Below are 13,995 nucleotides of genomic sequence, written 5' to 3'. Positions count from 1 at the left end.
TGTGGTATTTATATTTACATGTAATCTGACTTCACTATGTAACTTACTTGTTAATGTCATTTTCATTTAAAGTTTTATAATGAAACACTAAATCAATCTGCTCTTCAGGCAGCCATTACTTTTTTTTTTTTTTTTGCAACTTCTAAATAGACAAATATATCCCTTTTAAAATTTCTGATTTAATATGGCATTAATGGCAAAGTTCTTGTTTTGCAATCTCTTGTTTTTCATTAAGATAACCTATGTGTGATAGATAAAAATTTAATATTTAAAAAAATGCAATCATCTGCAAAATTTTTTTTTTTGGGGGGGAAGCTACTTTGGCCAGAGTCAAATTCTTTATGAACATGTTCCTCCCATGTTTTTGCAACTAGATGCATACTATTCCTAAAAGGCTTATAATAGAAATGCTGAAAATCAGCTCAATTCTTTTGTAGAACGTATTGTCCTCCCTACTTACATGTATATATATGATATCTGTGTTTTTAACTAAATTTGTCAGATATAAGAGTTGAACTCACTGTCACTGTAAGCCATCACATTTTGAGAATTTGACCACTTTTCCAGAGCTATCATATTAAATCTAAATGTCATTGGATGTTCAAATAAGTTGGTCATGAAAAAGCTATGCTTATGTATAGTGGGTTTCCCCATCCTTACCAGTCTAGATTTTTTTGATTGCTTCCAGTAATTCCTTGCTGGTGATAAGTTTTTCTCTAAGTATGTGACACCATGGACAATACTGTTGAAGTTCTGCCTACTAGAGTAATCAAGAAACAAGTGATTGACAGATTTCCTACATTCTATTTAATTACTACTTAGAAATATGGTGGATGTTGCAAACTAACATATTTTTTTATGTTTAAAGAAGGAAAAAGAAATATAGGCATCACTTAAAGATGTAGATTAATATAAATTTATTTTCAAGTATTTTACCCTCCTCTCAATTATTTTACTAACCTCTCATTAACATCAGTGATTATTTTTCTGGAGAAAAACAGATGCCCAGCAGGATTTGGACTGTCCCGTGCAGTAACTGCTGTTCATGTTTGGAAAAGCAATCTTAATTTTCTCTGATGCATACTTGCAACTATTCTAGTCTCTTAAATCTTGTTTTCTGACACAGAGTTTCTGTGATTATCTGTGTCCTGTTCTGCTACAGCTTTAAATGGGAACAGAAAGAGGAAGCTATAGCTTGCTTTTTTGTGAATATCTTTTACTTTTGTGTCTTCTTTGTAATTTATATCTCTCTTATGCCCAGGGCTAAAGTGACAAGGTCAAGTAGTATTAAGTTTTCAGTAATGTCCTTTGTTTTTCTGGTTTGAATTTTCTTAGGAAAAAAATTAACAAAGAATGTCAGTAAAGGGAAAGCTATAGAATGACGGGGAAACATTTTAACTCTCATAATGCCAACAGCAGACAGGAATAGTCCTGTAGACAATTTCTAATTCACCACAGCATATACTGATAAAGATCTAGAGAACTGCATTATCTTTCATCCGTTATGCAAAGTACAACATTTATTTTCTTGGATATTTCTGAATATGTGAATCTATAATCTGAATCATGGATTTTCAGTCTTTGCAGTCATACTGTTAACCACTAATATCTATGATAATATTTGTTACAAACATTAAATATATTTATGTACTGTGACTGGCCAGGAACACCTAAAATGCTGGTATTTGTATTACTATGTACAGATCTACATATAGGGCTTAATCCATTTTAGTTGTAATACTTCGTCATATTTGTTTGGTTCCATGGGAAACTGCAAGGGAGGTAACAGAATTATATAGGACTAGAGCCAGGACAACTTTACTATATGACTTGTGAAAGAAATGGAGGTATAGTGACACAAGCTCAATTTACTTTATACCCTGACTTGTGCAAACTGTTTGACATGATATCCTTGTCTCTAAATTGGAGAGATATGGCTTTGATGGCTGGACCACTTAGTGGATAAGAAATTGGCTGGATGGTCACATTCAAAGAGTTCAAATCAATGGCTTGATGTCTATGTGGAGATCAGTGACAAGTGGTGTTCCTCAGGGGTCAGTATTGGGCTGGTGCTGTTTAACATCTTTGTCAGAGACATGGACAGTGAGATTGAGTGCACCCTCAGCAAGTATGCCGACAACACCAAGATGTGTGGTGTGGTCAACACACTGAAGGGAAGGGATGCCATCCACGGGGCCTTGACTGCCTCAAGAGGAGGGCCCATGTGAACCTCATGAAGTTCAGTGAGGTCAAGTGCAGAGTCCTGCACCTGGGTCAGGACAGTCTCAAGCACAAATACAGTCTGGGTGGAGAATGGACTGAGAGCAGCCCTGTGGAGAAGGACTTGTGGGTGTTGATTGATGAGAAGATCAACATGACCCAGCAGTGTGCGCTTGCAGCCCAGGAAGAAAGCCATATCCTGGGATACATCAAAAAAAGCTTGGCCAGTAGGTCTAGGGAGGTGATTGACCCCCTCTACTCCACTCTCTTGAGATCCCACCTGAGTACTGTGTTCAGCTCTAGGGCCCCCAGTGTAAGAAAGACATGGACCTATTGGAGTGAGTCCAGAGAAGGGCCATGAAGATGATCAGAGTGCTGGAGCTCCTCTCCTATGAAGACAGGCTGAGAGAGTTGGGGCTGTTCAGCCTGGAGAAGAGAATGCTCAGGAGACACCTTATAGCAAATTTCCATTACCTAAAGTGGACCTACAAGACAGCTGGAGAGGGACTTCTTACAAGAGGACAGGGGGTAATGGCTTTGAACTGAAAGAGGGTTGGGTTAGATTAGATATGAGGAAGAAATTCTTTACCATGACGATGGTGAAGCACTGGAACAGGTTGCCCAGAGAAGCTGTGGATGCCCCATCCCTGGAAGTGTTCAGGGCCAGGCTGGATAGGGTTTTGAGCAACCTGGGCTAGTGGAAGGTGTCCCTGCCCGTGGCAGAGGGGTTGGAACTAGATGGTCTTTAAAGTCCTTTCCAACCCAAACCATTCTATGATCCATTTATCTGAATTTACTAGTAGAATGTTATGTTGACATACAGAAATACTTGTCAACTGAACATGGAAATGTGGTGTGGTTTGTTGGTTTTTTGGTTTGGTTTGTTTTTTGATGTTGTTTTTTGGTTGGTTTTTTGTTTGTTTTATTGGTGACGGTGGTGGTTTTTTTCTGTTTTGCATGTGGTCGAACTTTCAACAAGATTAAAGATTCTGCAACCAACATTTGGTCCAGAATTTGGGTACCAGAGTTAAATCCAGCTCTGTCTTTCAGTTGTAATACCTGTGCTGGAAACATAACAAAGTCATACATTATAGCAACAAATAGCATTTTTGTCTCTGACCAATTGTAAATTTTTGGAGTGGATGGATGTTGGTTTTTTGCATAGTCATGTTTCTGGCCATAAGAATTCTGAGGTATAGCTTTCAAAGGCACTATAACCCTTGGAAAATGCTACTTTCCATGAAAATTAGCAGTCATAAAATGACCACACACATTTCCATTGGTGCTACTGTTCTCTTATTGTGCTTAGGCCTTGGGATGAAACAAGTTACCTACCCATGGATTTCTTTTTACAAAAGGTATAGTTGATTTAGTATGTGCTTGTACAGAAACATTTTAATTTTAGTTGAAGACTATTTTTTTATCTTTATTTTAATTTTTCCTCCCTCTTTCATATTTAACATAAAACAATCTGAAAAAGTAATATTTTGCAATAGCCTGACAGCTGACCAAACCATCCAACATTCATTCTTAGTTGCACTAATGCAAGTTTGTAAGTAAAGAAACTTGAATAACACTGCACACTAATGTTTCAATAGTGGTGATAATGTATATCTTATAGTCCAAAAACATTTGTACAAATGAATGTCAGCGCCGTTTCCTTACATTTCCTCTTCAATACTACAAGTAAGAATTTTGTCATGGCTTTATTGCTGCTTTCCTGCTTCATTGCACAAGAAAAGCTCTGATACGCAAGCTGAGCATTTCCATAATTGTCTATATAATAGGCACCTATTCAACCCTGCCTCTCAGAAGCAGCAAGACAGAGGAAGCACTGAATATATATTGCAGGACAGTGCAGCCTTGACCTGTTAAGAAATACAACTGTGATTATTATGTTAGTTTAAGGATCTAGGAAGTAATGTGCTGAGAGGAGAAGAGAAACAAACTGACAAGAAGATTGAGCAATGAGAAATGAAGAGGAAAGAGGAAAAACAAGTTTTATTTCTTCTCCAAATTCAGGGCCTTCTGTTAGTTTCATTCTACATATGGTGCCTAAAGAAAAGCTGCTTGAGTTGTGTAAATTTTACAAGACTTCAGAGTCTCAGCGCTAAATGCAAGAAACGGAATGAAGTATTTACCAGATAAAACAAAACATTAATGAGTAAACACTAAAACTTGAGCTACTGAAAAGACTTACTTTCAAGTTAAAAGTTCAGTAATTAGTTCTAGCACCTTGGATAGCTAAATGAGTATTTTCTTATGTAAATAAGCCAATTGTCATAACTGTAAAAGATTCTAGTGCCTTACTGTTTATGAACTGCTGTTTTATGTAATTTAAAAAAAACCAAACCTTTATGTTTTGCTCTTAGATTAACTGAGCTTGTGCCATTAAATTCATTTGTATCTTTGGAAAAACTGGATATCAAAAATAACTGCTTGTCAGGTGAGTTGTATAAAAATACATAAAATCTCATCCAAACAAATACTTCTTCATTAAATTATAAACTTACTTGGTTTTCCCATTTATTTATAGGAGACACTTACGGAGAAAACTTAAATATTTTGCAAATATGGGTGTTATAGATACTAATTATAACTATAGTGTATGTATAGGTAGCAGAATTGCTTGTAGTACTTCATTATTTCGGTACATTTTACTTTGATGTAAGATTTTATGAGAAATAGTATGGTTCTGCATTCAAATTTATATTTAATTTTCTTTCCTACTACAATACAGACCTTAAAGATGTTATTACATGGTTAAGTGGCTGCCATAAACTAAAGGAGTTGTCACTCAGTGGAAATCCTCTTCTCCAAGAAAGGAATTGGAGGTAAGAAAATAAATTAATTTGCTGAATCAAAAAAACCAAAATCAGCTAAAAACTTGATGTATACACATCTTGCTCATCAGTCAAAGTCAGCCAAAAACTTGGTGTGCATACATTAGTTGTATAGCAGAAATTAGGTAAGTATGAACACTACCACAAATTGGAAGATGATTATATGAAAATAACAAAATTCAGTTATGTGATCTTTATTTTCTGAGAATTCCGGTTTGTAGTTTTATTTAAACAAAAATCTTGATGTTTGACCTAGCACTTTGAATCTTTGAAGCAGTTTGTGCTAGAACTCAACAGCTGTCCCTCTATGCTGTTTAGCTGTTAAACGAGTATTTTTCTGCATCATAATTTCTTTAGGCAAATGCAAAAATTACAGGAATGATATAGGCTTGCTTTGTGCTGCTTATTTGTAACTACTTCTTTGTACAATGATCACAACATCATTTTCCGCATGAATGCTGTTTGCTTCCTTTACTGACAAGTTTACCACTTTTGGTAACTTTAACTTTCTGACTGAAGTTTTCACTGACCATTATTACCCTATTTTACATGTCACTAAGACTTCTGCACAAAGAAGACCATTCTCTCAATCTTTTTCTTCTTCTCTTTTCTCTGCACTGTTTAAAACCTTTATTTCTGCTCTGATTATGAATGTTCTTAGACTGCTTACCTGCCCTTCTCAGAACCATCAGTTTCTGACTGCCTATCACATAACTTCTTGGAGTGTTTCTCTTTCTGCTTTCTACCGATCGTAATTGAAGCTTAGACTTTTTGCTTGTTCTGCTTGTTTGCTTATCTTTACATCAAAAACTGATAGTTCTTATGTTTATGAAAGATACACAGATGTAAAAACAATGCTGTTCTTTTCCCTCCAGTGATGTATAATGCTGAAATAATAATCTGAAATAAAATTAAAGAGCTGGTCCTAGAGACTATTATATGTGTATATATAAAAACTGGATAGGGTAGAAAGGAAACTTGACACATTAAATGAGATGCAGCCATCAGAATCCCTGAAATGACTAGTTGTGATAGGATTGTATTTGTAAGCCATATTAATGAAATTGTACATGGATAGGGTTTTTGGAGATATTTTCTTTTGTATTTTAGTAGATGTCTTCTGGTTTCTTGAGATTTCTGTGGTCTGAAACCCCATACATGGGCCAATGGCATCAGGACTTAAAGCTGTCTTAGCGAATTGCTCAGCAAAAGTATAGTAGTAATATTAATTTAACGTGAAGTGTTCTTTCATCTTCCTTAGAATTAGTACTTCCTAGTCTACAGGCCTTCAAGAACAGAATGACAGGTTGGAAATGCAATTCAGAATACAAGTGTTGAAATGGCAGGGTGTCTTTTAGTGAGCTCTGACTATAATTCCATTAAGTATACAAAGAAGCATTTAATCAATAAGAATTTAAATCAATAACAGTTCTTTCAGCTAAGGAAATCAAGTATTTATCTAGGAAAGTGTTGACATAATAAAATTTCTGAGGAAATGAAATGAGACAAAACAGTTGGACTTTCATTTTGGATGTAATTAAAACAGATTACTATGATTTTTTACTAGAAAAATATTTTTTTAAGCTTAGGAATTTGAAACAGTTTTCAGGCCATTTCTACCAAAAGTGCTATGAAAAATTGTACTTTATAAAATTATTATTTTTTAACCCATACGTGATCAGAAACTTTTCTTCATTTGCCACCTCTGAACAATTTCTTTTTAAACCATAGAAATATGTTCCTAGTACCAGTTTGTATAAGTGCTCTTCCATTGCTGCTTTCCAGGTGTTCTAATTATGTCATTGTATATATTAGCATATAAGGATGACTTTTACGAATATTTACTTTGCTGTTTATTTCTGTAACAATCAAAAGAATTTTGAAGAACCACCAAAATTGTTCCCTGTATAATTTGATGTCAGTTAAAGGTGGGGCTTTTCACTGCAATGCTACACAAGAATGTGTTTAGATAAATTGTGTTCACGTTTGCTATATTAGATTGCCTAATATAACAACAGCAGAGGTTGGGATGTGTGTGTTTTGGAGCATGTTTTGTGTTAAGAGAAAAAAAAAAAAACAAAAACAAACCCACATTTACATGTATGTCTTCCATTAGATGATTTTTGTACTAATTTTTGATTAGTATTCCAGCAGAAGAAAAAAAAAAAAAACTATTTGAAACTTTTAGTTGGAAATGTTTGAGTAGTTTAAAAGATAGCTGTACAAATACATTCTTGGTTGTTTTTGTTGTTGTTTTTATTTTAATTAACAGACTTCTTTGCACTCTCATGGTTCCTGCAGGTAATTCTGTGAATAAAATTCAGTGACTGTGACAATATTTCAAATTTCCATTTGCATTGTTTTAATACCCACTATTTTACAGAACTAACTGTTATGTCACTTGTAACCTAGAAGGGAAAAGCTTTCTGAATTCCAATTTAACTATAAGAACTGACACTTTAGATTGCTTGACCCTATAGAGCTTTTATGATTAGACAAGAGATTAATTTGTCTAAAGGATTTAAAGTATAGGATACTATAAAATATGGATTTGCTGAATACAGCATTGACCATAACTTCAGGCAATATGTTCCAGTGAACTTTACATAACCCCCTGATACCAACAAAGGAATTAGTTGTAAAATTTCCCAATCAGTTTTGTACTTTCATGTCCAGCCAGCGATAACACCAACAAAAGTGAAGTAGTAAGAAATTGCTTTTTAAAAATTAAACCCTAGGATCAGTCTGAGCACTCCTAAGGAAATGTGTTTCAATGCTTTAATGATTAATAGAGCCTCTTAAGTGACAGAATATTCACCAGGAAGTTTTCACTAAGTGAAATATTGACTCAGCCCTTCACCAGGAGAAACCCAGCTGGAAAAACTAGTGTTGAGATCCCATAGCTCTAAGACACAATACTTCCAGCATCAATCAATTTTGATACAGCATTTTTTTAATGTATCCCTATTCAACATCACTTCTGGTAATTTCTCTCTATGTGTTCAGGGACTCTGTCTAAACCTATCGTTTTATTCCAATTGTATGTCAGACAGTGTTATTCTTACACTAATAGGCAATAGAGGAGGAAAGTTTTATAATTGCAAAAACTACTATTCTATTGAGCTACATGTTGGAAAATTCTAAGTCAGTCTTAGAAAATTTCTCTGATTTTAAAATTAGTGTATATTGGCTGAGCTGAGTAGTAGTCCCTTATCTTCACAGGAAAGAGTAGGAGTTCTAAAATTTTGAAAACAGTATTATCTTTTTTAATAGTAAGGGGACTTAGAGCCTACAATAAGTATTCTTTCAAGAGTTCTGAAGTGTTACGTAAAACTAAATTAATGAAAATATTGAATGTTGATTTATTGATTTAAATAATTTTGCAGTTTTGAAACATTCAATAAATTTGGTCTGGTATAAGAAATATGTGAAACAAGGTTGCAGTACCAAGTTATATTTCACAATAACTTAAAAGAGAGACCATTGATACTGGTTTTTAAATAAGTAGATAAGTTTCTTATACATGTTTTCTTACATCACTGGCCCCAACTGTCCTTTTCATAGCAAGGGAATGTCATCTCTACTATTGTCCCTTTCACTGACCCAAATTCAATATTTCAAAAGTGGATTTATTTTCAGTCATACTGAATATCATATTTCTCTACGTGGTATATGCAAATGTAAAGGGAGTAAGATTGACAATGTTTAGTATTCTGTGCAGTTTTTAAATATACGCGTTTCAATGTGTCAACAAAATCAGTGCTGTATCTTAATTCTATGACTTAGTTTGCCCTGTTGCCTACTCATCAAATGCATTACAGGTGCCTGTGCACAAGTGTGTCGAATTTTCCTGTTTAAGTAGGTAAAATGCTAGCTCTAGTGATCTAAGAATGTTGTATTTGACCTCCCTGAAGCCAGTATTTCAGCAGTGGTCTTTCTACCAACAGAGTATTAAGAAATCTTGTTAAGTTCTGTGATTTATTAAGAATAAAAAGTTTTAGTTAATATATTAACGTATGGAGTAAGATGAAATATATATAGATACTTAGGGGACTATCATAATGTTCTGTCTTGTTATAAGATTGCAACAATAAAATGGGAGTTTTAGCATCAGGATTTTTTCATTAAAATAATTATGACTTTTTCTTTTTAAGGCCTTCTTTGTGTAAGGTCCTTCCTAGTTTACAGTTTCTTGATGGTGAAATCTTAAACTGTCATGCTTTATCCACAACTGAAAGAACCAAGGGATCAGAATCAAGAACATTTCTGGAACTTTGTGAAGTTCAAATTGAAGAAAATGTTCTATTGAAAAAAAAGGCTGCTGAACTGGGGTATGTATTTATGTGAATATAAATTGCGTTAAGAAATATGTTTTCATATATTGTTAGTGTAGTTCTTGGGATCTTATGAATTTTACTTAGCTTTTTGCCTGGAAATGTATTAAGTTAAAAAAAAGATATTAGAATCATTGACTTCAATGCAAAGAGTATTTCAGAAATATTAAAACATGTGGACCTTGAATTTTGTCAGTTAGTAATACTTGAATGAATTCACACACACAACATAATACCGTGGTATGCAGGATCAGTAGCTTAAATGCTGAAAGTGGTATAATCATATTAACATGATTTCCAGCTTTAGTTTAATCAAACCTAATTTGACTATTTATACAATATGGTCTATTTTTTTCCTGGATTTGTTTCCTTGTCTGTATTATTCACATTCTAAATGACTGCAAAAGGTTTAACCTCTTTTTTTCATAAAGTAGTGGATCAGATGGCTCTGTTTACAGATCTTTGATTTGTCACACTTACTACCTTTATCATTATTACCATGGTTAGTTATCCGGTGACTTCTGCCTAGACACTGCAAGTTGTAATTCATCATTTATACCTGCTGTCTTTTCATGACTTTGCAGTATCTAAATAGCTCAATCTTCTCATGTTTTCACATTTAGTAATATTGCATGTTTTCTTTCTTAGACCCCTTTCATTTCCTAGCAGGGTCACAATATAGAATCATAGAATCAGAGAATAGTTTGGGTTGGAAGGGACCTTCAAAGCTCATCTAGTCCAAGCCTTCTGCAATGAGCAGGAACAATGTCAACTAGATCAGGTTGCTCAGAGCCCCATCCAGGGATGGAGCACCTACCACCTCTCTGGGCAACCTGTTCCACTATTTTCCCACCCTTATTGTAAAAACTTTCTTCCTCATGTCTAGTCCGCATGTCCACTCCTTTAGTTTAAAACCATTACCCCTTGTTCCTGTCATAATGGGCCCTGCTAAAAAGTCTGTCCCCATCTTTCTTATAGGCCCTCTTTAAGTACTGAAAGGCTGTAACAAGGTCTCCCCAGGCCTTCTCTTCTCCAGGCTGAAAAACCACAACTCTCTCAGCCTGTCCTCATAAGAGAGGTGTTCCAGCCCTCTGATCATCTTGATGCCTCCCCTCTGGACCCTCTCTCAACAGGTCCATGTCATTCCTGTTCTGAGGGCTCCAGAGCTGAATGCAGTACTCCAGGTAGGGGTCTCACCAGAGCAGAGTAGAGAATAATCACCTCTCTCAACTTATTTTGATACAGCCCAGGATATGATTGGCCTTATGGCCTACAAGCACACATTACTGGCTTATGTTGAGCTTCTCATCTACCAGTACCCCCAAGTCCTTCTCCTCAGAGCTGCTTTCAATCTCTTTATCCCCCAGCCTATATTGATACTGGGGGTTGCCCCAACCCAGGTGCAGGACCTTGCACTTGGTAAAAAATGGGAGAGGAAGATGAAATGCATAAAATTTAATGGTTTATTTAACTGTAGTCTGCATGAATGGACAGCTAGACAGGTAAGAAATCTGTTGGGTAGTGAGGCTCGGACCATCTATTAAATATTAATATTCCATGGCTCCTGCTACTTTCTGGAGGCTCACTTGTCCTTCTAGCGTCTTTATCAGAGACCTGGAGCTGGAGCTGGAGTTCACACTTACCACGCTTGTAGATTACAACAGTCTGGAGGAACTGTTTACATAGTTGAGGGCAGGGCTACCATTCAGAATGACCTAGGCAAGCTGGTGAGACAGGCCAACAGGAGCCTTGTGAATTCAACAAGGACAAGTGCAAAGCTCTTTACCTTGGAAGGAGTGACCTCTTGCAACAATACAGGCTGGGACTGGCTGGCTGAGAAATGTCTCTGCTGAAAAGGACCTTTAGATCTGGGTAGGTAAGAAACAATGTAAGCCAGCAGCATGCCCTGTTATCAAAGAAGGTTAAGAATGTCCTGGGCTGGATCTACAGGAACATAGCCAGTAGATTGAGAGAAGATATTATTTCCCTCTCTTCAGCCTTTATTAGCTCGTATCTAGAATAGTGTACCCCACGTTTTGGATCATCAACACATGAAAGTCGTTGATAAACTGGAACAGGTTTGATGCATGGCCTCTAAGAAGGTCAGGGGATTCAAGCACATGCTCAAGAAGACAGAGCCAGGCTGTTTGCAGTGGGTCATGACAGAAGGGTGAACATCAAGGATCTAAGCTGAAACAACAGAGGTTCAGAGTGTTGTGGTGGGTTGATGACAGCCAGTAACTAAGCACCCACCAACTGCTTGCTTGCTACTGCCTCTGCCAGCAGGATGGGAGAATCAGAAGACCAGAAACAAGAAAAAGCCTCAGATCAAGAAAAAAAATAAGAGAAAGGAAAAAAAAAAAAGGCAACCAAGTGAAGCAAAGCAATCACTCACCACCTCCCACCAGCAAACTGATGCCCAACCATTTTCTGAGCAATGTCTACCTTGGAAAGTTCTCCCTGCAAGTTTTATTGCTGAGCATGGTGTTATATGGAGTGGAATATATTTTTGGTCAGGCCAGCTGTCTCCGTTATGTCCCTTCCTAGCCTCTTGCCCACTCCCAGCCTACTTGTCGAGTGGGATAAAGAAGGCCTTGACTCTGTCAAAGCACTGTTCAGCAAAATGTTAGTGTTTTATCAATACAGTTTCAGTCACAATTCTAAACGACAGCACCATACAGGCAGCTATCATGAGAATTCACTCCATCTTAGCCAGACGCAGTACAACTGGGCATAAGAAAAAACATTTCACTGTTAACAGTGATGAATTGCAACAGGTTGCCCAGAGAGGTTGTGCAGTCTCTGTTCTTGGAGAACAGACCTGTTTCAAGACCTGACTGGATAAAGCTCTTAGCAACCTGATGTAATCTCAGAGCTAACCCAGCTTTGAAGCAGGAGATTCGACTGGAGACCTCCTGAGGTTCGTTCAAGTGGGAATTTTTCTGTGTAAGTTTTGTTTGGAAGATCTTGCAGATGTTTGAGAAGAACAACAGTGGGAAGAAGAAATTATGTTAACCTCTCTTCTTTCCTGAATATGTAGTTGCACAGGGGGAAGAGGGAAAGTTGTTGGTTTTGTGAGGTTTTTGAGAATTAATTCATAATATTTTAAATTGGTAACTTTGACATGGTTGAAGCATCTTGTGTCAAATTAAGTCTTGAAATTAATTTCTTGTTTGTTAAAGCCTGCCCTTGTATATTTTATTTTTAACTTAAAAGTTCAATTTGTGGATGACTTGAAAACCATGGAAGACTGCAGTTCATAAAAGGAACTCTGAACGACTTGTTTGTCTGTAAGCCTTAACAGTATAGCTGTTATATGTACATACTGCAATACTTTGACTGAGTTAATGTGACGTTGCTAAAGAACAGGGCAACAACAGAGCAAATGTCTGTCTGTTTCACATCTTGCTAAGTTATGAGCCCCTGTAGGTGCGACCTCAAGTATGTAAGCTGCCAAAAGTAATCACTGCTTGCTTCCCTAATACATGTTTCATATACTACTGCTGTCCAATTAAATTGTCTGTGCTGTTTCTGCCTGAAACTTCACTTTTTTTGCCATGCTTAAGAGTGAAACATTTTAAAATTACTTTTCTCTATTCTAATAAATGCTTTCTGTCACATAATCTTTAGATGTCCTGTAGTCAGTAATCATATAAAAGAACCATGTGACATCTTGGCTGCAGTAATTTACTTTCAGTCATCAAATATGCAAATGTCTGACTAATGGGATTTGAACTTATGAATACTATACATGTAATGCAGTGAAAATGACAAGAATTTAGTAAATGGCATTGCAGGAGAGAATGTGTAAACAGTGACCTCTTTCATGTCCTTGGAAGGGACTTTTGTAACATCAAGTTGAACATCAGTAATGATGCTTCTAGAAGTTTCCCCAAAGACAAATTAGATTTCATCACACTATTACAAACAGAAGCTCACTTAAAACTGGAGTTTACTATTTGAATATTCAATGTATCTGAATTATGAAAATCACAGTAGAACTGCAAAGGGAAAAACATGACATTAGGTAAAATTTTAACTAAAACACAAACTAGCACACAAAGGGGTAGAATATTATTTATGACTCAGCAACAATGGCCAGGAGAATTTGCTGATTAGAACTGGCTGTTTTTCTCACTGTCCTTTCTTCCTCTGAGAGGTCTGTTCTACTGACATTTCCATATAATTTTTACTGTCTCTTTCTGACAAAATGATGCTTTTTAAATAACCTGGCATTCATTGGCTTTCAGTAGAAAATTCTATACAAAATGTGTCAGCTCTGTAAGCAAGGTTTCACTGCCACCTTAAGCTAAGTGGGAACATTTTGCCTGATTTAAACTCCACTGAAAGGCCTTTAAGTGTGAATAAGTTGTCCTTTTCTGTATCCATTAAGTCAGTCTGTGCATGTGTCCTTATAATTCCTAGGTGGTGTCAGTGGGGATTTGCTCCTCCTCTCCTCTACTCTTCCCACCCCAAACACTGCACGTGAAACTCAGCAGGATTTGGTCTAAATTTACCAAGAAGACAGTGATGGATACTCTTGGTGGGCTGATGTTAGAACTGAAGTTGCAACAGCCATTAATAAATGCCTGAATTGA

General features: G+C 36.3%; 1 protein-coding gene across 1 annotated transcript in view; it reads left to right on the top strand.

The window, feature by feature from the left end:
* LRRIQ1 (leucine rich repeats and IQ motif containing 1) overlaps nt 1-13,995 on the top strand; it is a gene marked incomplete at both ends in the record, with an annotated part of 106,793 nt that overhangs the window by 18,587 nt on the left and 74,211 nt on the right. Inside the window, 3 exons of the mRNA XM_080342573.1 lie at nt 4,593-4,666; nt 4,961-5,054; nt 9,218-9,394. Coding sequence (XP_080198699.1) covers nt 4,593-4,666; nt 4,961-5,054; nt 9,218-9,394 — 345 coding nt within the window. The remainder of the gene's footprint in view (nt 1-4,592; nt 4,667-4,960; nt 5,055-9,217; nt 9,395-13,995) is intronic.

Source organism: Nesoenas mayeri, assembly GCF_963082525.1.
Source record: "Nesoenas mayeri genome assembly, chromosome: 1".
Lineage (NCBI taxonomy): Eukaryota > Metazoa > Chordata > Aves > Columbiformes > Columbidae > Nesoenas > Nesoenas mayeri.
Note: the sequence above shows the minus strand (reverse complement) of the source record. Positions and strands in the feature narration are given on the sequence as shown.